The sequence below is a fragment of the Rissa tridactyla genome, chromosome 4 (genome assembly GCF_028500815.1).
Source record: "Rissa tridactyla isolate bRisTri1 chromosome 4, bRisTri1.patW.cur.20221130, whole genome shotgun sequence".
Lineage (NCBI taxonomy): Eukaryota > Metazoa > Chordata > Aves > Charadriiformes > Laridae > Rissa > Rissa tridactyla.
The window spans coordinates 6,163,616-6,187,978 of NC_071469.1; the positions used below are offsets into that span (position 1 = coordinate 6,163,616).

At 39.4% G+C, this 24,363-nt stretch overlaps 1 protein-coding gene across 4 annotated transcripts in view; it reads left to right on the forward strand.

Moving 5' to 3' along the window:
• The first annotated feature begins 1,877 nt into the window (after window positions 1-1,877).
• GAS2 (growth arrest specific 2) overlaps window positions 1,878-24,363 on the forward strand; it is a 98,067-nt gene continuing 75,581 nt past the window's right edge. Inside the window, exons 1-3 of one of the 4 annotated variants that reach the window (XM_054200387.1) lie at window positions 1,878-1,912; window positions 12,418-12,579; window positions 20,746-20,870. In XM_054200387.1, coding sequence (XP_054056362.1) covers window positions 12,438-12,579; window positions 20,746-20,870 — 267 coding nt within the window. In that variant the 5' untranslated portion in view covers window positions 1,878-1,912; window positions 12,418-12,437. Of the gene's footprint in view, window positions 1,913-2,017; window positions 2,141-2,244; window positions 2,413-2,738; window positions 2,929-12,417; window positions 12,580-20,745; window positions 20,871-24,363 lie in introns of those variants that run through there. The other 3 variants (XM_054200385.1, XM_054200383.1, XM_054200386.1) reach the window with 3 other exon arrangements.

Below are 24,363 nucleotides of genomic sequence, written 5' to 3' on the forward strand. Positions count from 1 at the left end.
GGTGTTGCATATTGCTAGTCTACTGTCAATTCTTTATGAAGTGATGGTAATAAACTGATGACTGAAATAATAAAAGGCAGGACATGTATCTATGAATGCATGCTCTTCTACTACCAGTTGATGTTAGATTATTCTTTGTTACAAACTGACCGTATCGAGGAGTGCACAACCAACTTTGTCTTCAAAATCTTCCAACTGTTTTTTCAGCCCTTCCATGTAAATGCACATACAAGATTTATTGCATGACACCTGGAAAAGCCTCAGCTTAACTCCCTATGTAGAGTTGCTCCTAAACTTCGTAGGAATCTTATAACTTCAAGAGTACACGTGAACCTTGAGAAGCTTTTACTGGAGATGTAACTGCTGCTTAGGGGAATGTTTTCCAACTCCTCTATGAAGTGCCAGGACTTTTAAGTATAGAAGATGCCTTAATAGAATTGGTCTTCTCATATCAAGCTGTTTTTTGTATTGAGGTGACACAGAAATTGGGTTTAAATAGCTGCTCATTAGTGAAAGGTCAGACAAACCCTCTGTAAGATAATTAAGTGCATACAGGAATCTGCTTATCTGTTCCACACCAGTGTTTTTTAGGACACTTGAGGGCTTTTTTCTTCAATTTCTTGTTCAGAAAAAAAAATGAGCCAAAGAAAACCATCATTCCCAGGGGCATCCAAATGTTGCTAACCATTGATGCTAACCATGCTAACCATAGGAGTTCCTTTAAATCTGTACTGTTGCTCACATAGTACATGGCTAGAGCTCATCATACTTAAATACATCAGCGTGCTGATGAAATGCTCTCATTTAAGTAGCACTCATCACAGCAGTTAATAGGCCATCAGAACAGCATAATATGAGTATAGGAATACAATAAATTACAAAATATGTGTGTATTCTGATTGGCCAGAAATGAACATCTGCTACTCAGAGAACAGGAATTTGCTTACAGTGCAATTATTGAGGAATAGCCCGGCATTAATGGTGCAAATCAAGTTTTCCCAGCAGATCAGAGTACAAAGAAATGAATGTAAATAAAAAATACGGGTCAGCTTGATGTGTGTTTCAGCAATCAGGTTAAAACAATTCTTTCAGTATAATTATATGTAATGTTCTTCGGCTAGAACAATTTAATTAAGTGGATCTACACTGTGAAAGAAAAAAATAAGTGTGCTGTTTGACTGGAGTGCTCTTATGGAAAGTGATAACATGATACCATTAGGAAACTCAACAAGACAATCTACATCCATGCATTAAGAGAAGCAGAAGTCTGAACATCTGTTTCCCGCTATTGAATTCACGAAAGGGGCTTCTCTGTGCAGGGAATAAGCGAATAAACAACAGTTGGAGAAGGTTATCTCTGACATTTAACAAAATGTTGAAATGTCATGAAAATGAAATAAGGTGAGAATGAAGTGACTGAAATGAAGGTGTGCTAAGAGTTAGCTTGGCAAACGAAGCACAGACGTACAAGAGCAAACAAAACCTCTACCCACCACTCTTCTAGAAGTGTAACGTAAGAATGATTAATTTATGAACAGCATACTTTTTTGTTCAAAATAGACTGCAAGGTGGCATCAAATCGTCTTGGAGAAATATGTGATAAAGCAAAGCTCCCTAAGAAGTTCCTTTAGCCAGAAAAAAAAAAGTGACAATTAAAGGAAGTGCTATTAAGTATTAAAAGATTCCAGAGACAACTAGTCAAATTAAAGAAAAAGAGAGTTTTATCTTGCATGTGAAATTTCCCCCCCTTTTTTTTTTTCTTTTTCCATAATCAAGAGTCTTGGAAAGGAGTAATGATAATAAAAGAGAAACGGACCCAAGCACCAACTTGCTGCCAAGGGCTGTAATACAATATCTCAGCATTTCAAGGGTAAATCAGTGTGAACTGCGTTTGCCGTCCCTCTGAAAAAAAGTAAGTATTTAACTTCCGTTCAGTCTGTGCGGACTGCTGAAATATAGGAAATAGGTTTCGGAGAGGAAAAAAAAAAAATTGAAAAAAAAAAAAAAAAAAAAAAGAAGGGTTTCCCAAAGAGAGCAGGGAGCGGAGCGGACAGAAGTATGAAGAGCAGCAGCGCGGCTGCTGCTGGTCTGCTCAGCTCAGCGCGGGGGGACGGCGGCGGCTGCCGGAGGCGGGGGGACGGTGAGTGCGACCCCGGGAGCCCTGCCTGCCCCGGGGGAGGGGGACCCCTGCCTGCCTGCCTGCCCCGGCGACGGGGGGAGCCCTGCCGGGAGCCCTGGCTGACTCCCTGCCTGTCCCGGCGGCGGGGGGAGCCCTGCCTGCCCAGCGGGGCTCGCTGCCGACCCCACGGCGGAGCCCGCAGCCCGGGCTCCTTTAAATTGAGAGCGTTTCTTGCGTCTCGCCGGCTGCCTTCGAGTTTAAAGCGCAAGGGGCCGGGGAGAGAAGCGGGAAAGGTGAGCTTCGCTCGGCGGCTCCTTGCTGTGGAGTAGGTGCTTTTGTTTCTTTCTCACCCGCCCCGTGTCCCCTGGGCGGCGGTGGGGGTCCCGCGGGGGAAGCGGCAGGGCTCGGTGGCGGGCACCGCGCTGCGGGCGGGGGGCGGTTTCTTTCTGCTTGTGGGGTTTTGTGTTTGGTTTTATTACTTTCTTTTTCCTCCCGCTCTGTCTGTCTGGAGTTTGAAAGCATCGCGGAGACGGAATGAGAGCGTGCGTGGGTGTGTGGTGCAGCTCTATGAGCGGTTCACCGGGGGCTCGCCGCGGTTAGCCCGGGGCTTGCTTGGCTGGACCGCCCCGGGCTATCCCGCGGAGGGGCCGGGGGCCGTGGCGGGTTTGCTTGGTCCTGCCCCCGAGGGGCAGACCTGGGAGCAGCGCTTCCAGCACTCATGGCAAAGCCATTAGCTCAGCCTTGCCGTGGAGGGGCCCCGAGGAGGACAAACGCATCCCGACGCAGCGCAGAGCCGGGCTCCGCGGCGGGTGAGAGCGGGGGAGGGGGGCACGGCTGCCGGGCGCTCGGAGCGATGCGGGCAAAACGAGGGGGGATTCCCCTTGCGAGGCGGCGTCGCGTTTCCAGCCCGTCTTTGGGGTAGTTCCTACTCGCTGTGTGCTTCGCCCCCCTCAACAACTGGCTTATCTTTCGGGCCGCTCCGCGTAGCCGCGGGTTGGTTGCTGGCTGGAGGAGAGGGAGAGGAGGACGGGGTTTGTACGTTTTGCAGCTCTCGTGGGAAATGCGAGCGCCCGCATCGGAGGCTGCGGCAAGTGGTGGGTGGGAGGCGGCCAAAGCCCTGCCGCCGGGTGGGTGGCTGCTCTGGGGCGCTCCAGGCCTGCCCCCTCCGCTGCCCCAAAGGGCAGGAGGGGTGAGACCTCTGTTATTCCAAAAATCCATCCTTCCAGGTTCTTGCTTTCCTCTTCAGGCTCTAGATTCAAATCTCAGGAGGGCAAAGTTTGACTTTAAGAGGGCTCTGTTTTTTTACTAGCGCTTTACTTATAAGAAATGAAGGTTGATGTCTTCCTTATCTAGGATTGCTGTCAGCATCCTGCTGCAGTGGTGTGTGTCAGCTGAGCCTGCTGGCTTTACTGGTTTTGCGTGCTCCTAGGGGAGAAGGGCTCGTGGGGCACCAGGAAGGATGCACTGTGGGCTCCCCAGTGCAGTTCCAGCACAGTTCTGACATAACTCTGAAATTAAAAATGAACAAAAGAAGTATTCTTCAGTTTCTATGTATACTAAATTATGAATGGTTTCTTCACTATGGAGTAGATGCTGGGCCAAGTGTAATGGTTTTATGATGGTTTTGTGATTTAATAGGAAATTAGCTGACATTCCTAAATTCGTATCATATGGTACCATTGGCCATCTGATCAGTATTATACCATGGTACCCTAGTTGTAACAGCAACCAAACCAAATCTAGATGGAGGTGGTGAGGTGAGGAGGAGTCAGTATTATCCTCAAGTTTCTGGCTCTTACTCACTTTAGGCTACTGACTTATTTGGTCACTTTATTTATTTTACCTTCAGTCTTATTTAAATTGGCACTCTTACTATCCAAAATACCTCTTTGACTCCACTTCGCACCCCTCAGTTAAGCTTCATGCTAATTTCAGGAGAGGATTTGGAAATGGAACTTCCTAATTAAAAGCAAAGCTGATGATTGGGAGTCAGCTTGTAATACCGTGTGCATAGTGTGCTTGCAGCAAGAGACACGCTTATACTCCTCGTAACATGTGATATGTCAGTTTAAATATGTATTTCCTTTTCTAGTTGGTGGAGGTTGAAACTTATTTTGTATTAATTTTTAGTGTCTATTTTGCTTAGACAAGCAGAAAAACATGCAGTAAGAGCCAGGCAAAGAGAAATCAACTTGAAAGTTTTTGGGCTGTGTTAGGAATCGGGCTCAGTTTCCAGAAGTTATAATTTTATGAGCAAGTAGATATTGAACATTCCTAAAGTTTTGTTTTGGTCTGTGTGAGAAGGATTCTTTGCTTTCCTTTTGGTAGAGGAGACATTATCAAGGCAACAAAATTGTTTCTCCTAGGCATAGTCCTGAAAACGTCTAGGCTTCCAATGATTAGCTCAGATTTTTAAGTGCGGTTAACTTCGTTCTGGTCTGGCTTCAGACCAAGGGCCTTACAGGTCTAAAGTATCGGTAAGCTGTTGTGCCAGGTTCTCTATCCTCCACTCAAAGTACTGCACACATTTGTAACAAGTATATTCATAACGTAAAGGACAAAGGCTTCTTGTGATTAAAGTTTACTTTATCAGTGTAGATCACATTTTGATGTAAGCCCTTAAAAATTCTAATTGATTAATGAGTTTCAGATGGTGGTTCCCCTCCAGTGCCCCTCCCCCTGCTCCTAACATGTACAGTATGCTCCAAGTTAATCTGGGAAAGCTCCAGAAACCTTGGGCTAAATTGGTTGTGGTATAGTTTATAAGGATAATAAAATAACTAGAAAAATTGAATTTCCTTACAAAAATATGCTTGCTGCATTTGTGAGCTTATGCTTTATCTGCTTGTTTATGGTAGTGAGAAAACTAAGATTACAGCTATAGGTATCTAGGATGATGCAGACAAGAATGACCTGGTGTTTCTTACAGAAGGGAGAGCTCTATAATACCACTTGAAGAGAAGCAATGTGATGTAGTAGCAGAATCACTTTAAGAGTGATTGTGTTTGTTTTTACATTGGCATGGGACGAAATGAGTGTGATTACTGTTTTGTAGCAAACTGGAAATTGCAGATGGTAAAGATTGACTGAGTAACTACCAGTGAGTGACAGGTCTCTGGTTTTTTTTTCTATTGCTTCTTTTAGTCGATTTTAAGGATTTCAAGTAGGGGAGCTTTCATGGTTTCACTTGGGGAAATTATTCCACTGTCTAGCAGGTCTCACCATAGGGAACAGTTTCCTGACAGTAAAAATATCAATTACAGAAATTGTTAGTTACCTCTGTGGCTCTCAAAGGAAGACATTCATATATCTTCCCCCCCCCCCCCCCCCCCCCCTTTCTGCGTATGTGTGTGTGTATACACATATGTATGTACATGGGTGAGTGGGTGGAAAAACAAGAGCAGCCTTTAGCCTGTCAACTAACGATATACTCTCCAAACCTGAAAAATACACCAACACCGAGGGAGGAAAAACTGCAATCAGTTTTCAAATGTGAACATATTTATGCTCGGATGTGCTATGTGTGTAAAACTGGCACTTGCTTATGTGAAAGTGGTGATTGCAGATATAAGTCTCAAATTGTGGGCAGCCTCACTTCTGCTTGCACAAACGTGCATTTTGTTGCTGCAACTTAATCTGTTTATGAACATTGACTGTTTTATTTAAGCCTCTTTTGCACCCAACTTGTAGTTACAGTAAGTGAATGCTTTGCACAGTCCACTTAAACTCCAGTAAAGTTTCAAAAGTTCTGTTCTTTTCCATCTGCTTGAGGTGATTAGAACTAGCAGGGAGATCCAGCAGAGACCCTTGCCAGATACTCATGAGCTCTGTTCTGGCTTTTGATCCTCTGTCTCCTCTCTTTCCAGGATGGCTGCTTTCCAATAGCATTACCTTCTCTCTAAGACAGCAGGAGATTGTCTGCAGTTATAGCCGATACCCCTCTGTCAAAGCCAATGTGCAGTCTAGTGCTCAGGTTCCAGTTCCTTCAGAGAAAACTATTGCTGCTCTTGTCTAAGTTGCTGTCTGCTCTCTCTGCTGCTGACAGTAAAGCTATTGCACGTTTGTGTGCGTGAAGTTTTGTTTCTTCTACAACTGATAGCTAACGTGCTTCCTCAGTCATATTACAAGAGACCTCATTTCACAAGCTTAAAGCCAGCATATTTAATTATATGAGGATTTTATGAAATAGTCTTTGAATCCAGCGTCCAAGGCAGAGTTATGCCACCTTCTGTTCCAGTTGTTCCAGCTTTGTAGAGCAACTGGGCCACCGAATTGGCACATGTGCAAATCTTGAGTCCTGGATGACTCTGTTTTAACTGCCAACAGAACAGAGCCAGTCAATTAGCTCGCCTGCTAGGCAATGGTACCTGGGTGGGCCAAAACAGATATCTGTTGCCCAGTGTCACAGTCAAGCTGGTATGATACAAAGGGGACATCGTATATGACCTTTGCATCAGAAATTCTTTGACTGGTGTCTAAACACAGTTCTGTATTTGCTTCATAGTTGTTTTTTTTTTCCCTCCATAGACACTTTTAATATATTTTTATTCTTTTCTAACTGAATACACATAGAAGGAAAAATGCTTCTGTTGCTGGATACTGAATTTCTATGCTAATTCTTAAGCCTAGTCATAAAGAGCAAGTGACTGAGCAAGTCTTCTTCATCCCTGACCTGGAAGGATTGAATCTTAGGAGCAAGTTGAAAGGGGTGGTCCAAGCCTCCTTTTGTTTGAGAATTAATGCATGTGTTGTAAGGAGGAATAAGGCTGAAGCGACAATGAAACTAGGGTAATATAGAGAGGACTGCATAACCAGGAACCACTCAGTATAAGCCATTATGTATATATGCTGGAACTGTCTGGGTAATTTGGAGTAAAAACTTACTGGTTTGTATCATTAATTCATAGGGCGGAGCATGTGTATTTTCTGTGTATGTATATCTGTGCATACATGCACACATTTGTATACACATTTTCACTATCTAGAATAATTTTTTCCTCCTAATTATACTTGCCTTTGGTTGAAGACTACCATTATCACAATTTTACAGGTAAGGAAGGTGGTTGGAATAGGAAATGGAATTGAATCCAGGGATCTGCAACTGTGAGTGCCTAATTGTGTGGCCAGTTTTACTTTCTGGATCAAACAGTCTTTGCCTCCTGTGTGTTTTAAGTATAGAGTCTATAATTCTTGAATCCTTTTGTTCTACCAGTTAATCCCAACAAAAGCCAGTGGAATTACAGAAGATTACTTGTTTGATTCTCATTGCTTTCACCTGATGATCACTGACAACAATCAGCAGGTAGTGTAAGTTACACTGCTGGCAAAATACAAGCAGTGAGCTACAATACACAGAAAACTAAATGTACTACTGTAAAGCAAAATAAAAACTTCACTGTTTGGTAGAAGGATGCAGAGAGAAGAATAACCTTTCAGTGTGTTGAATCTGTTACATGTCACTGAGCGTACTGTAAACTATCCCACACTGAATTCTTGAGCTAGACAATAAGTCTAAGAATTTGAGATGTCGTCCTCTTATTGAGAGAGGTGGAAAAAAAGGCTGTGCTGCATAAATATGACCTGTAACAAAACAGAATGAAAAGTAGTTAAAGACCTTTCCTTGTCTGCCTTCAGAATAGTAGGGAGAAGAAGTAACTTTTTGAGGAACAAAGCATTTAGAGGTAAGTTTTGAAAATGCTTGTGCATATCTCAAGTCAGACTCAATAGTTTATAGAGAAGTGTAACATTCTATAAAATATTTGACATGTTTGTGTTGGCTAGTTTTAAAGAGCTATATATATGATGATTTGATGTTGCTGTTAGAAAGCAGTGAGATTAGGAAAACCAATATTTTTTTGGCTACTTTGTTCATACTTTACATCTGCCAAAAGGAAAGGATGAAATAGTTGTTGGAGCCAAAGAGGCTTGCCTCAGCTGTGGTGATGTATCCTTCAATGCTACTGTCTATCTCTGTGGCAAGTTAGTCCATTTCTCTGACCAAATTCCTCACTGCTAAATTGCCAATAAACTTTTCTCCAGCTCACCAGAAAATAAATAATGTTAAGACATTTTAAGGGGGTGAGTTGATGAATAAGCGAAGAATCAAGAGCCTGGCTTTGACTGCAGTAGAATCTTCAAAGGGGTCTTGAAGGAGATCAGGACTCAACTGCTCTCGCCTTCACCGAACTATCTTAGTTCAGCTTCTTCACAGATCCCAGCCAGTGTGTGATAAAGTTTTAATAGTTACTGTATAGTCTATTACAATTAATGAAGTAGATGAATATTTTAATGAAGCTTAGGTACTTCAGCACTGAAGTATCGTGGAGGCTTAAGTTAAACTTGGAAGTTCAGTTTGTGGTCAGTGTTCGCGTAAAGAATGATTAAGAGTTTGATAGCTTTTGGTGCTTGCAGTTTGATAACTGACCCACAATATCACTTGTAGAATTTGTGACAGTAGCTACAGGTAATAAATTGTGCTCTGCTCCTTGAAGGCTGGTTTTGATTGTGTTTTGTTTTTGGTTTTGTTTGTTTTGTTTTTTAATTTTAAAAATCCAAGGTAGAAATTTTCTTGCTCTAACAAGAAAGTATTTTACTGAAGTGTAGGACGTGTTTTCAGAGTAGTGGGGAAGGGGAAAATTCTTTCTTATCGGAAGTGAAATTAAAGAAAATTTACGCAGAGGTAAGGTTGGATTGTATGTGATTCATCTGTGATTCTTCAGGGTTCTTCCCAGTGGAGACTCTTCATCAGTGTTAACTTTCTCAATCCTTGCTTTGCATGCCTGCTTCACAAATTAACGCAGACATTATTGTTAATTCAGGGCTACTATGTCAAGCAAACCTAGTCCCGGTACAGAGATGCCTGAGTCCTTTTCATCTTCTAGGGATCTTTGTCACCTGTCTATCTGACTTTCCTTGTCATTCCTAGTTTTCTGTTCTGAAAACCTGTGTCCTATTAAAACTACCTTAAACTCAGAATACCTTTCTTGTCTCTGGATCTTCTCTGTTTTTACCACCACAGTTACTACCAAACTAAAGCACCCATGCATCCTCTGAAATCCGAGCTCTTTATTCTCCCACTTTTCTTCTTTCAGTGAGTCTCAAAAATTCCTTGAGACCTTTGCACAGTCTGGTTGCTGAGTTTTATGAAACAAGAGGTAGGTCAGTATGGAATATATTTCAAGACAGCCCTGTATGTAAGAGCCAAACTGAAGTAACATCTCAAATCCCCCAATTCTCTGTCTGTGTCTCCACAGAGATTAGCGTGAAGCATAAACAGACTGCAGTACTAGTTTCACAGACTGATGGGGAAACCCAGGCTGCCTCCATGTAGCTGCTCCAGAAGCCTTTCCTCTTCTTTTTTTTTTTTTTTTTTTTTTTTTTTTCACCCTCTAGTCTTAAAGAAATGCAACTTTCAGACCTTAGAATTACTTCAGCTCCACTGGTGGCAGCACCCTGTATCATATCTGGCTGGCTGTCAGGTGTATTAGAATGTTGTTGGTTATTAATTAGCTTCAAGTTTCACAGGGCACTTCATATACACGGTCTGGGCAGTGATAAGGTAGGTGGACCTTTCCTGAGATGAGAGAGAAGGATGTTGTCTCTATAATTTTCCTGTGAACCCAGCTCAGCGTGTGTGCCATGTCTTATACTCCTAGCAGGGCAGAGCCCACTTATGGTCCCAGGATGCATGTTGCTGTGTGCATCCTTGAAATATAAAATTACAGAATAATTTAGGTTGGAAGGAACCTCTGGGGGTCATCTAGTTTAACCACTTTCTCAAAGCATGTATGAACTGTGAAATTATTTCCAGTGAAGAGGTGTAGTGTCAAAGTGGTTCCTTTAGTACAGTAGTGCTTCTTTGTTCAGGTAGATTTTTCCAATCTGTGTACCAAAAGAAACAAATTGCAGGATTTTGTTTTCTAAATATTTAGATACATAGGTATTAATAAACTGTAAAAATGATGCCAAAAAATGGTGTATTTCAACTTTGCTTTATTTGCATATTGTATATGAAGTGAACATCCAGGAATGAGAAACTTTTTTTTTATTACTTTTTACCAACATAATTTCAGAGGTAATTCAAGAAAATAAACTAGTTTCAGTTCTGGTTCTTGCCTTATCAATAGAGTTTATAGACTCCAGAAATCAGTCAAAAAATTATTTTAATGCTTTTTCCTGGAAATAAAGTATATGACAGAGATATTTATATCTGATTTTTTCCCATACAATCTTTGAAGACATGGTGGTGTCAATTATCCTTCTTGCTTCTGTTTCCATTTGTCCAAAATAAAGCAGTGATATGAAGCACCAAATTGTGTGGTTCAGAGAGACTTGAAGCAACTTTAAGCGTACTGTCATTGTAACTCCTTAGCTGTTACTATCATCTAGTCCGAAGGAATCTGTTTAGGAAGTGACATTCCAGATTGATTTTTTTGCAGAGCTAATAGCCTAATTCTTCTCCTTCCATGCCCTTACAGCCCGCCCCAAATTAACAGGTATGATTTGGATTTAATCAACCAGGAAACCATAAATCCAAGCTGACATTTTTACAAAGTCAGTTTTCAGAACAGAGCTGTGCTTAAATTACATACTTTAGTCTATCTTAAACTCTGCTTCCAAAGGAACTTTCATACGTAAGGATCTCTTTTGTTAGAAAAACCGTAAAATCTACTGATAATTCAGAAATGTGTATTTATGCAAGGGAGTAGAGTCTTTTTACATCTATTTTCCCCCCTCCCCAACTGAAAAAATCATCTAATTTCAGTAAGAAGTATATTTGTGGTGAAAGCTGTGTCTTTCTCGAGGGCAAGTTGAACTTCAGGATTTGGAGTGAGGTACTCTCAACAAGAGCTTAAGCATATCTTTTTGCAAACAAGTTTAGTTACCCAGGGTATGGTTAAAAAAATGCCGGAGTATTTTAATGTAAGCATTAAAATATCCCAAATAGCACTTCATATATTTTGAAATGTCAGTTACCGCACAATTTTATGGAAAGGCAATTGCTTTTTACATTCAGTAAACATTTTCCTTTTTTTGGCAAAGGTATTGGTTTTAGTATTCTTGTTATTCCACGCCACAATGGAACAGTATAACAAATTGTTCTTTTTTGCTGTTGTTTTCGAGGTCACTATTACCTCTTACTGGCCTTGAAAGGTATGCAAAGGACAGAAAGAAACAGTGTTTTTTGGAATCTACTATGAGCTGAAGCCAGCTGACAGGTGTAACCACGCCTGGTGTGGATCAGCTGGTTGACAATAGGCAAAGAACTTTTCCTTAGGGACCTCCCATCCCAGTTAATGTCTGTCTAGTGCCACCTGTGTAAGACCTTGTGAGTGCTGGTTGGTGTGACTGGGCCTTCAGCAGGCTACAGCCTGCCAGGTGAGAAAATAACTCAGCTCATTGGTACAAGCAATAGGGTGCAGATCTGACTTTCTTTTCAGAGCGAAAAATAACCTCCTTTCCTTAGCACAATTACACCACAGATGGAGGAATTAGTCCTTCAGGAGCAGAGATATAGGTCCAGTGGGCCTAACGTCTCTGACTGCTGCAAAAGTCACAACACTTAACTAATATTTAACACATGACGTATTGTCTTACCTGAAACTAAAGTTTCAGTAAGTTGTCACTGGAGCAGAGGAGTATTTGTATAAAAGGTGCAACTGGGAAGTGTGGGTGACCAGCACTAGCTGTTGTGCTGCTTTCTGAAGAAATAATGCTATTCGGTAAATATATTTGGTGTGGTTTTTTTTTTCTCTTTAATTATTGTAAAGCTGTAGAATAGACCGATTCTGTTTGGTAACTGCATTTGTTACTTGTTAGTAAGTTTGCTGTAGTAGCGTAACTCGGTTGTTTCTGTGTTTTTCTTGGGCCTGATCCAAAAATTTCTGAAGCTTTCCATTTATTTTGAATGGATTTTGGATCAGGCACCTTAGCGAGTTGTTATCTTTATGTAAAATGTTTATTTATTTTGATTTGATTCTAATCATTCCTTGCAGAATATTTGGTTATGTGTTGGCAACAACTGTAGCTTGGTGAGTACAAATGAAGTTGACGTTTATCTCTATGATTTAATCACTTGCAGTGTGATCCATTAACAAAACAAAACTTCAGTCATCGATGTTGTATTCGTGTGTTAGATCCACATCTGTTTGTCTGACATCTGATTTCTTAGAATCATGGTTACTGTTCTCTTCTACAATTCTAAAAAGAGAATTTGTGAAACTCGATTTGGTATATATGAAGTACTTATTTTTTCTTTTTTTTTCTTTCTTTTTTTTTAATCTTATATAATAAAACAGGTCCAACAAGCGGATAAGCAATGTGCACTGCTCTGAGCCCGAAGGCACGTGGGCCCGGCCTCTCTGATATGCATCAATACAGTCAGTGGCTTGCAAGTAGACATGAGGCCAACTTGCTGCCGATGAAAGAGGATTTGGCCCTGTGGCTCACAAACCTCCTGGGTAAGATACAATAAGGTAAAATAAAGATACTGGACAGTAAGAGAACTCTGTATGCTCTTAGCTGGGTACTCAGTCCTTCAGACTTTTTTGAGTTTCAAAAATAAAGGTAGTTATGTTTAGGTAGCTACCTCCATATAGGGCAACCGTTAGCAAGGTCAGAAAAGCTAATAAGTAGTTTGCCTCCGCAGCATTCTTGGGAGTTGCATCATTGAACTTTATTATTCATTTTGTGTTTATTTTTCCTCAAATTTCCTTTTAAATGTTCTTTTGCCCATGTTGTCTGTATTAATACCGTTAAGCTGAATGGTGCTAATTACTGCCATTACCTCCTCCATTTTTATTGGTAGGCCTCCTAAAGAGTATGGGTGTACTGATTGTTTTGAACGGAAGGAGCCATTAAATAGCTCTTTGCTGACCAAGCAGCCTAGTGATTGATGATTGCCGCTCAAGGTGATGCCTGCTAAGACTTGTGGAAGTCTGTGCATAGAGGGGTCTGATCTAGTGGCTGCAGCTGGGACCTGGGGATTTACTGGTTGCAGCTGTGTGTCTCGGTGTGCGAAGCTGAAACATGTTGTTGATGAAAAAGGATGCAAACCAAAAGTCAAGAAAAAACAGGTAGATGTGAAAAGAAAATGAGAGTAGGTCCCTGGCAGGAAGGAAAGAAATGGTTCTTTGGGATATACCACTCATTCAAGAGGGCAGCATTTAGAAACTATGAGCCAGGAAATAGTATGTTGTTTGCTGAGAGCATTCGGGGAAAATGGCTTTTGTGTGATCTCTGTAAGTCAAAAGGATTCTACCAAAGAAATACTTGACTTACACAATACCTCATCCTAAGGGGAACGCGCCAGTAATTAAACAAAGAAGAGAAAATACTTTAGAGGAGGTGATGTTTACATTAAACTTTTGCTGAAGTTATTTTGGAGGAAAACTTTGAGCATTTTTAAGTGTGTGGTTTTTGGGGTCTTGTGGTTTTTTTGTTGTTGTTTGTTTGTTTGTTTGTTTGTTTTTTTCTGGAAGTCTGTTCTGGTGAACAGTCCTTTCCAGCACAGGAAGAGACATGGACCTGTTGGAGCAGGTCCAGAGAAGGGCCACAAAAATGATCAGAGGGCTGGAGCTATGAGGACAGGCTGAGAGAGTTGGGGTTGTTCAGCCTGGAGAAGAGAAGGCTCTGGGGGGACCTTATTGTGGCCTTTCAGTACTTAAAGGGGGCTTACAGGAAAGATGGGGACAGACTTTTTAGCAGGGCCTGTTGCAATAGGACAAGGCGTAATGTTTTTAAACTAAAGGAGGGTAGATTTAGACTAGATATAAGGAAGAAATTTTTTTACAATGAGGGTAAACAAAATCCAGAAATCCTGACTCTTCATTCCAATTACCACAAGACAACAATCCAAAGGACTATTTTTTGAATCATAAGAAGCACGTTCCATTAAGGATTTAATATATTGTTTAAATGTTTTAAACAATGAAGTTTTAGTGAGGCACGCTAAAACAAATAGAAGCTTGTTTGCAGTTCATAACAGAGTTCTCACAGTGACAAGTTTAGGAATGAGGTCACTTTTTTAGCAAGAAAGTAGCAACCAGCAGGAGGTTCTGAAATGCCAACTATAATTAAAAATCTGATTTTTCATATGGACACCAAATTCTGCAGTGCAGAACTAAACGGGCACAACCTTCTTTTAATTAAGCAGCATACACAGTTCATTTGCTTAATGCATTCCCCCACACCTTCTCACACCAAGCTCTGCTTTTCTCAGAGTTTGTCCTGAAGAACTGAAATGATAGTGATTTGTTAAACTGCTTTGAATTCCTTTGTAGACATTGTTATTCAAATTAATAATTCCATTAAGTTAAAATTCATATTCAAAATAAAGTGTAACTGAATTAAAGTAATTAATTTATATAAATATATTAACTCAGAATTCAAATTTTGTTTAATTACTGTATAATTTAGGTTAATTTTTAATGAGAGGAGGGACATGTGACAATGTTGCAGTAAGATAAAATAGGTATGAATTTATAGCATGCTGTTACCTTGTTTGTATTCTCTCACTTTTCAGCATCCAAGAGGATATGCAGGACTCTTCTTTGTTTGTTTTGTTGTGGTTTTTTTTGTTGTTTTTTTCCTCCATGGGAGAAAATATGTACTTTGCATTAATGGTCAGTAGATTTTCATGTACATGGATGTGTAGATAACACTGAGCAGATAAGATTCTGTGTATCTACACCCTAGTTTGCTCTGTGCTATAATTCGTTTGGCCTCCATGGTGAGTGTCTTTATGCCAGTTTTAATGCAATAGGATTTCTCAATTTATAAAGAAAATTAGTATGCATTTAATTTAACTTTTGTCGTGTTGGATTGTGTTTTGTTTCATCTGTATTTTGTTCACTCATTTGTACTATGACTCAACAAGGATACATGAACTTTTCAAATAAATGTAGATTTTTTTTATTTTTTATTTTTAAAAAGCGTAGAAAGTATTTTAGGCAAGAATAGAGCTGAACATCTCTGAGGCAGTTTGATCAAGTGATGGTATTTTTGGAAAGTTTTGTGGAGAGGCAAATAGGTCCTACACAGTGCTACTGGAAGTTAAAATGGTGACAGTTTTGCAGCAGCAAAGCCTGGTATGGGTTCGAAATTACAAACTAGAAAACACTAGAAGGATATTGCGCTTTATAATATGAATGAAGGGTTTTGATATTAGATGGAAATTAGGCATAGCTAGAATCTGACCTTAACCTGAGTGACAAATTGGAATACTGAGACGCATGGTGCAGCTGAAAAATAATGCTGTAAGAATTTTTAACCCTGAGACTTTGGACATTTTATTCTAATTTAGCATGGACATTGTTGTGGTTTTGTGTTGGTTGTTTTTTTTTTTTTTTTTTAGTAATAACTAGTACTTTTGTAGGCATTTTGCTCGTTATTTTTGCAACCATGTCAGAGAAACTCGGAACTTCTGAGAGGACAATTTGTCATTACAGCTCCATTGCTGAATAGATTTTATCTGCCTGTGTTCTGGGGGCTGGAAAAAGGACATTGCAGATGAAATCAATGCATCAGATGGGATTGACTCATACAATACTGTACATTATAGCACCCTCAAAGTAGGACATGTTAGCATTGCAGAGGTGGGGGGGTTGTATGCTGGAGAGGACAATTTGAGCTATGGATGTTGTATCTCTTCCCCTCATTTCCCTGAGTTGAGCTCTGGTGGCTCAGTTGAGAAATCCTTGCAGTGGCAAAGTTAAGGAGATGTGTTGACCCAGCTGTCTTGCAAATCATGATCATCTCTCAGCCTTGTTTTTATTATGTATAGAGCCAGCAAAACACTCAGCAATGCTTTCACTGCTGGGACACTCCAAATTTGGGAGATGATGTATACGCTTATTTTAGTAGAATGCTCTTGTGGATACCGAAAACTTCACATGGGAATTAGCACGGTTGACACAGTTGGGCCATAGTAATCTTCTAGCAGAGGCAAAATGGCAATTTGAAAGCAAATAGGGTTTGCTTGACTGCTGTACTCTTCAGTGCAGTCTTGTTTTCTCTTGTGTGTCTGCAGAGGGGAAAGGGCTGGCATCAGGAAGAGTGGGCCTCATCACCGGTCTGTAGTTTAGGACAGGTAAAGGGGGATGGTTTCTCTGTTTCCCCTTTGGCTATTGTGTAGAGCGCTGATCTTTTTTCACGTTCTCAGAGCCCATTTACCAGCTGCAGAGGCTTATGATATTGCTGCTTATTCCATCCAACTTCATTTAGCACATGGGACCTGTAAGATGTGCCCTAGGCACATGTCTGGACTCCAAGGTTGCAGTGTTGAGGCCTCTTCCTAACAGAGCTTTCTGGGCTTCAGAAGCTCATAGGTAAGGAGCCGGAGAATGCAAGATGCTGAGGAATTGGACATGTAAACATTGAATGCTGCATGAGGCATGTAAAAGTTGCTTGGGTGCAAAAGTGAAGTAGGCTTGGAGAAACGGAACAGAGAGGTAAGGATGTCAGGAGAGGCACTGAGCTGAAGACCAGGTGTGGCATTTAAAGGCATGTTGAAGGAGAAGAAAAGTTTGGGGGGATGAAGGGTGGGAAGTCTTCTCTGAGAAAACTGTCGTTCTTAGATTCTGAATTAAAGCAAAACCTGCTTCAGCTCAGTGTTCTTGCTCGTTTTGCTGTTTAAGAGGATTCTGTAGCAGCACCTTTATTTTCAACATCAGCGTGTTCAGCTCAAGCCAGTGGGAAATGCAGAATTTAAATATCCGAATATCAATACATTCATGATACTTCTACTAATTCTGCTGTCAGTGATGCAGTTTATTATTTAAGGCTTTATAATTTTCTTTATAACTTTCTCTTCTTCAGTTGAGAGGCTTTATAATTTTCTTTAATATCAACATGCCTTTGAGATTGTTTATATGTCCAATTTCAAGAAAGTGATAATGTCTCAATGCTATCAAAACTATTTATTTTGCTGTCAGCTAATGAAGGAAATGGAGTAGCCGTATCAGAAAAGAACCAGTTTTGCATGTGCATAAAATCACTGGCCTTTGTTTTCTGTATTTTTATTGTGTTTTGTTATCGTGGGTTTAAATACCACACAATTTGAGAGGATCAGGAGGTTGTCGCACTGGTGCCTCAGTGTTATAGAAGCTCATCCTTCTGCTGATGCGTTTCAGAGATTTACAAGTGAGATATTTCTATTTGTAAACTAGTAGTTTTGTGTTACCACTTTAGCAAACAATTAAAATAGTCCATCAGCTAGGTGAGAGGCTGGAGTCGGTGTCTTGCATTGTAGTTATTAAACTAAGTGTGGAAGAACCCACTGTAATAATACAGGAATCAACCAGATTTTTGGGACTTTGTTTTAGTCTTTGAGTCCCTCCTCCTTGTCCTGAAGGTTGTCTGAGACGGCCCTTAAGGAATGCTTTACCTTTGGCCTCTTGGGCTCGTGTGCTGGGCATGGGCTCTTTTTAGTTGTTCTTTCATTCACCTCCCAGTCTGGTGTCATTAGGGCCCCCAGGAATAGGTGGCCTTAGAGATAGCTGCCCACAGTTTCCAAGTCGTAGGTGTTCAGGTCAAACAGTTTGTCTTCTTAAGGGGCATCTGGCAATTGTGGTAAAAGAGAGGGTAAGCAATGCTTGGAGGTTTGAGACAGCCTTCATGCTCCTGTTTTTTTTTTTTTCATACTTTTAGTGTTGTTTTTTTATTATACTTAATGTTATTACCATTCTATAAAAACATTGCAACTGCTTTCTTGTAATTGTAGGGGGAGTTATACATTTTTAATGGAGTTTAATGTTTTTCCCATACAAATATACAGAGCCATTTTTTTCCTCAGGCTATGAACATTACTCTCATTTGAATCAATACATTTCAACTGTTAAATATGTCAGAGTGTCTGTTTTAGCAAAGAAATGCCACCTTTTGGAGCCATAAAATACAGTGAATTGAAAGCTGACACCTAATATATTTTTCATTGGATACAGATGTTCAATGCAAAACTCATTCTTTCAGCTTTCATAAAAGTGAACAGAACTAAAATACTCTGGCTTAGTGTACAATACGCAGTGACCAAACTGCTAATGCAATTCAGCATTTAAAATAATATAAATGTATTGTTAAATAGCATAAGAAGATAGAAGAATTTTTCCATGCTGTGTAATGAGAAAAATGCCTCTAAATAGGTTTTGGGGTGGGGGGGTTAATGCTTGACCAGTGAAATAATTAATCTATAAATCATAGGACACAATAGATACGTAGAATGTGATTTTTCTTTTACCTGTATGTAAAAAAAAAACAGCAAAAACCCAAAAATAAAACCAAAAAAACCTATAAACAACCTTTCCAAAACAAAATAAATATGTTGACTAGGCTAAAAATATTTGAAATACAATAAATTATAAAATGCAATACTGTATTAAAAATAAAGCATTTCCTATAACATAGTCATTTTTCAATTTTAGCTTTCTAATGGCTTTATAGCTTTTTGCCAAAAATGCTGATGGGGCAAATGGGAAGATATCTAGGTTTGAATGGTAATGAAGGTTTTTGAGGTGCTGAGATGGTCAATTTTTCTGTCTGTGGGCTATTATAGTTTCAGTCCTGGCTTCAGCTGAGCTGGAGGCACCGCTGAAATGTTGTCAGTTAACGCACAAGCTACCACTGAATGTCTGCAGTGCTGCTACTGCTCTTTGGCCTGGAGAAGTCATTTAGGTATGCAGGAACTATAAAGTGGCCTATATGGCAGAGAGAATTAAGGAGGAATAAAAAGGGGAAAAAAAAACCCTTCATGTTAAACAGGTATGTCTGAAGTAGAAATGTGTTAGAAAAAAAAATTTAACTTCAACTAAAAGTACTGTTGTACCTGAAGATGATATCCTGCAAAGATATTATCTTAGTCTTTGATTTTAACTGATGAAACTGGAAAGACTCACAGTTTTTTTGCTGAAAGCTTGCTGAAGTATTTAAAAGTTTTCAGGCAAGAGCTTAGAGAAATCAACCTTCCTTTAGCATATTTGTAATCGTATTGCTTTATAATACTGCTGTCTTTAGTGTTATAAGTGACATTGGCTATCAGACTACAATGTATGAGTGAAATAATGCAGAAGTAAAATATTCATTTTTTTATTATCTACTTCATTTTTGTTACTTTTGAGTGTTAGTTTTCCCCTGTCTTCTGAATGAGAAGGTACAGAAAAGCTTTACTTCGCTCTTTAAAATATTCTTTTCCTAGCGTTTTTTGACAAAAAACGTTCTGAACGTGTTCTAAGCAGATTAATGTTTTCAGTTTCCAGACATCTCATGGGAAATAAACTTCTTCAAACTAATTGGAAAAACAAAAAAAGCCCTAAAACATTCTAGTCAAGCAGCTGCATGTTGGTCAAAAATCTGTGGCAAAAAACCCCAACCAGCAGTGGGCAGCCTTCTACCTGCTGTCCTGCTGCAAACAAGCCACATCTGGATGGGATGAAGAACTGCTCTCACTTCAGATTTCTTTTTTTTTTTAATTTTATTATTTTTTGGCAGGGTAGAGAACTGTTACTGATGATTGCTGTCTAAAAGCCAATGAAAAATGAGTTGATACTGTTATTCCCATTCCCAAATGGTATATGTAATTACTATCTTAGTAGGAAGAGCAAGAATTAGTCCTTGATGCTCTCTTGATATTGGTAGGAGTTGAGAGAGCTGAAGAATACAGCTGCTGGGTCAAAAAAGCGTCCAAGGAGAAGGCAAATTTTCCAGTAGAAATGTGAAAATGGAAACCTTTCAATAAGAAATAGGAATATTTTTACCTGGAAATGATGTTAAGATGCTGGAAGTTTAGTTTAGGGTGGTAAATGATTCTTTTTTCATCTGGCCTGTCCAGCCTGGTCAGAATGCACATCTCATCATGGGACTCATGATCTCCTCTGCCAGGAGGATGTGTAATGGCAGGTCATCTGGTCTGCTGTAGCCAGTGAGGGCAATCTGTGGCAGCTGAAGTACAGCATCATATAGGAAGATAATAATTGCTGTATTATGAAATAAAGTATTTTGGTTTTGTTCTTTGGGTGAAAATTTTAATCTGTGTGGCAAGTAGAAACATGACATGACATTTCACTCTCTCTCTTTTTTTAGTGTACCTAACTTTATTTCTGAAAAAGCTCTTTCAAAGGAGCATTGCAGTCACTGTACTATCTTGTCATCTTCTTGCAGGATCACATCTTAAAGTCTTTAAAAAAAAAAAAAAATACAGTCCTTTCTTTCTTGACGTGGTTTTCTACTTCTGTTACAAACTAAGCTGCAGTAGTGTTAGCAACTCTTACGCTATAGCTACCCAGGCACGCTGATGCAAACCACTTGCCTGCTGCACTCTGTCTTTTAAAGCACTATGTTAAAAGCACTGGAATTTCATAAATAAAATGAGATATATGGAGTCTGATATGCTAGAATTATTTTTGAAATAGTACATGCCTTCCCAAAGCAAGCCTGTTATTTTTGAATAATTTGCCGTATGTCTACCAGTAAAGTAGTAGTGAGGTTATTCACTAAATATTCAAAGCAATGCAAGTTTTTCAGTTAAAGCATATTTCAAATTGTTGTCAAGATTTCTGTTGATTTCTCTCTTTACATAGATGCAGTCTATACTATTGCATGCTTTCTGCCATGTTAACTTTCTGTTTGCTGTTCAGGTAGAGAAATAACAGCAGAAACCTTTATGGAGAAATTGGATAACGGTGCCTTGCTTTGTCGGTTAGCTGAGACCCTGCAGGAGAAATTTAAAGAAAACAGCTTTGATGCAAACAAGCCTGGCAAAGTAAGTGTCGGTAAATGTTCTAGCATGTATTATCAGTATCTGAGGTATCTGACTGGTTTGGTACTGAACTTTTTTGGGCAGTTAAGAGATTTCATTTGTGGAGGTTCTGCAAATGGGCAGGGAGGTAATTGCACTGCGTAGAAAAATTACAATATAGAATTGGGGAGTTAATACTTCTTGGGTAATTATTGAGGTAACTATGAGAGGCAGTTACTCAAAAAATGACTTGTAACATGAGGATAAGACATAGAACAACATCCAGCAGTGTGATGTGGTAGCTAATAGAGAAAATGTGATCCTTGTATTTATTTGCAAGGGGAATATTAAGTAGCTGTGGGAGGTGCCTTTTCCTCTATAAACGGCTCTAGGGAGGCCAATGATAAAATTCTATAGTTTGTTTTGGTGCCTTGAGTTTAAAGGTCCTGTTGATGTACTGGAAGACATTCAGTAAAGAGTTGCAGGGATGATGTGGAAAATGTGAATATTTAGAAGACACTGAATAGCTTTGCAAAAATCAGATTAAGATTTTGCTTGACTAGAACCTCCCTTTAATTTAAATTAATTTCATAGGACAATCTTATTGGGAGAAATTAAAGAGTGCAGCAAGTTTCTTTCTGGGAGAAGTTAAATTAAGTGGTTGACATATACATTAATGCTTTTACTGTGAAACTGTTTTTATTTTTCTTGTTGAATTCAGATACATCTTCCTTGACAGCTAAAACAGGTAAAAAAAAAAAGCCTAAGAGGAGAAATCACATAATGCATCTTCTATTCTTTATGTTTTCATAACTAGTCTGTAGCAGAAATTAGGGCACAGCATAAATTTTATCGTCAGTTCTGAGAACTGACAGCCTTGTGTCAGCTGCAGCTGTGTAAGTTTTTCTTGGTTCCAAGCTCATAATTGTTGTTGCAGAAGAACTTGTCTGGACTAAGGCAGGCTTTATTTAATTATTTTTAACCTGCTGTGGGCTGAGGGAGATGAGCGAGCAGGGGGTGTTGTTTGCTTGCTTTGTTGTTTCTTTTGTTTGTTTGTTTGTTTTTTTTTCCCTAAAGAGAAAGGAAGAGATAGCTGGGAAGAAAGATAAGTAAAGTAGAGAAGGAAGGAAGCCTTCCTCCACAAAGGAAGAAAAGACAGCTGGAACTCATATTTCATATTTCAAATTATAATCAGGGTTTGGTTAGTAGAAGTACTGGATGACTTCCGAGTTCCTCTTTATAATACAGTCCAGCTTGTCTTCACTTAAGTGGTGGCCTGTTAGTGTCACGTAGCTTCCAAGTTAAGAAAACACTTATCTCAGTCTTTTTGATTGAGCCTAGGAACTAGCTAGGCAGAAAAAAGGGTTGCTTGTTTTTTGTTTTTTATTTTTTGGTTTTTTTTAATCCTTACCAAACAAACAAACTAAAGGTACTATTATTGATTAAAAACTACTAAAAGCTACAGTGAATACCCAAAAGGTAAACTTGACTACATAGTTATAAAACGTTCCCTTTTCGTATCTTGTTCAGATGGCATACTAGAAAATCAATTAAATCACAAAGTGTAAAGCATTATTTTTTTTTTTTTTACACACTGACATCTCAGAAAGCCTTGTCTGTTTAATATAAAATTCTCAGGAAAATAGTCATAAATTCTACTATGAAGTTCTAGTGAATATTCAGAAATTCAAACAGTATGGTTTTGTTAGATATCTAACTAATGCTTTCTGGGGTTTTGGTTGTTTTGTTGGGTTGTTTTGTTTGTTGTGTTTTGTTTTTTGTTTTTTTTTTTTTAAATAATCAGACTTTTGTCTGACAGTGGCGCATTTGGAGAGAGCTACCATTTGGAAAGCTAACCCAGAAATGTACCAAAGTTTGGTACTTCTGTGTTTTGCCACTGAAAAGAGGTAGAGGTCCTTTCTTGTATTAACTTCCTCATCTGAGAATATGACCTTCCTTACTTCAATTAGCTGATCCCCTTTTTCTTTTTGACTCTAACTTACATTAGAAGCCAATTAGACATCTGTAACCCCATATGGTGTAATTACTTGTTGGTCTTTTATTTGACAAACTGGTATAACAGGCAATGCAATTAAAGGGAAAACATTCTGCTCCACTGCTATTTTCTCAATGTATATTATTTCATACTTAGTACAGTAAGACTTCAAAGAAATGGCAGACTAATAGATTTGTGTCATTCTAGACTATTAGGGAGTTGTTAATCCTTTCAGATCTTATTTCCCTGTGTAGCAGTCCTAGTCTACACATTGGAATATCTGACTTGTGGTGCCAAGGAAATTAGTAAGTAGATTATACTATACGAAATTTAGCATAGTAAGAATTCCACAATCCTCCCCTGCATCATTATTATGTATTCTGTTAATAATACATGTGGAATTTTGAAGCCAGTTGGCCATTTCTCTGTGCACAGCAAAACAGAAATATTATGGTCTTTCACCCAGGTGCCCTGGTGACTTCCTTGGCAGCTGGAAGAAGCTGCTGACTTCTATAGAGTTTAGCCTCTAGCAAAGTAGATAACATGCTTTTCTATCCATATATGTAACTTTTCCTTTTTTCAGATAGAAGCAGACTGATATAAAATGAGTGGCTGCCAGAAGGATCAGCTTGCAGGCAGCACCAGGTTGCAGCTGAGTGAGGGAGACAGGATAAGGCTATAGATAATGGGGGGGTGTGCGTTACTAAGTCTCTCCAGAAACTTGAAGATTTGGTCCGTTTTCATAAGTGAAGTTTTTCCTTGTATATGAACTACTTCCTAGATGGCAAAGCTCCATAAAATATTTTGGGTTTAGTTTTGTCTTAGAGGAAGATGATATATCCTGTTCTGCTTGATATTTACTACTGATCATGAATTAACTTGTGCAGCTCTTTGGGGCTGTCTGGCCAGTTTAGCAGCTGTAGCAACGCATGTAAGAAGACATTTAAAAAAACCCTAATATTGCATACAGTGACTCATCAGTTGTTTGCCATAATTCCTTAAGATTATATTGCAATACTCTACAAAATGGCAGAGGTTAAATCCTACTGCTTCTGGGTTAACTGCTTGTGCAATATGTTTCTACTCACTGTAAGTTTTGCCCTTTGTTTCTTACCAGAACTGTATCATCCCCTTTCTTATTAGGGAGGACTGAACTGACCCCCTGGATCAGCCTCAGCCTTTTTGAGTGTGGAACAAATCAGGAAAGCATAAACCAGAAGAGTTGTTTTCCAGATCTGGAAGGAAGGTGGTGGCATTGATGTAAACACTCCCTTTTGTGTCATGTGGAGACACCTGCGCATACTGGGAGCATTTTCAAAAGGGTTAGGAAACTACTGGTAATAGGACTTGGGAATACAGCTTTAAGGAACTGAAAAGGAGATTAAAAGGTGTGCAATGCAGAAGTAACGTCTTCTTTCCTTAAGATTCAGAGGAAGGCAATGAAGGAGTGACTTTTTTGTGAGTGAAGGAGATCAATGGAGTAGCTTTTTATGAGTGACTGAGTAGGTTAGGAGTCTTCAG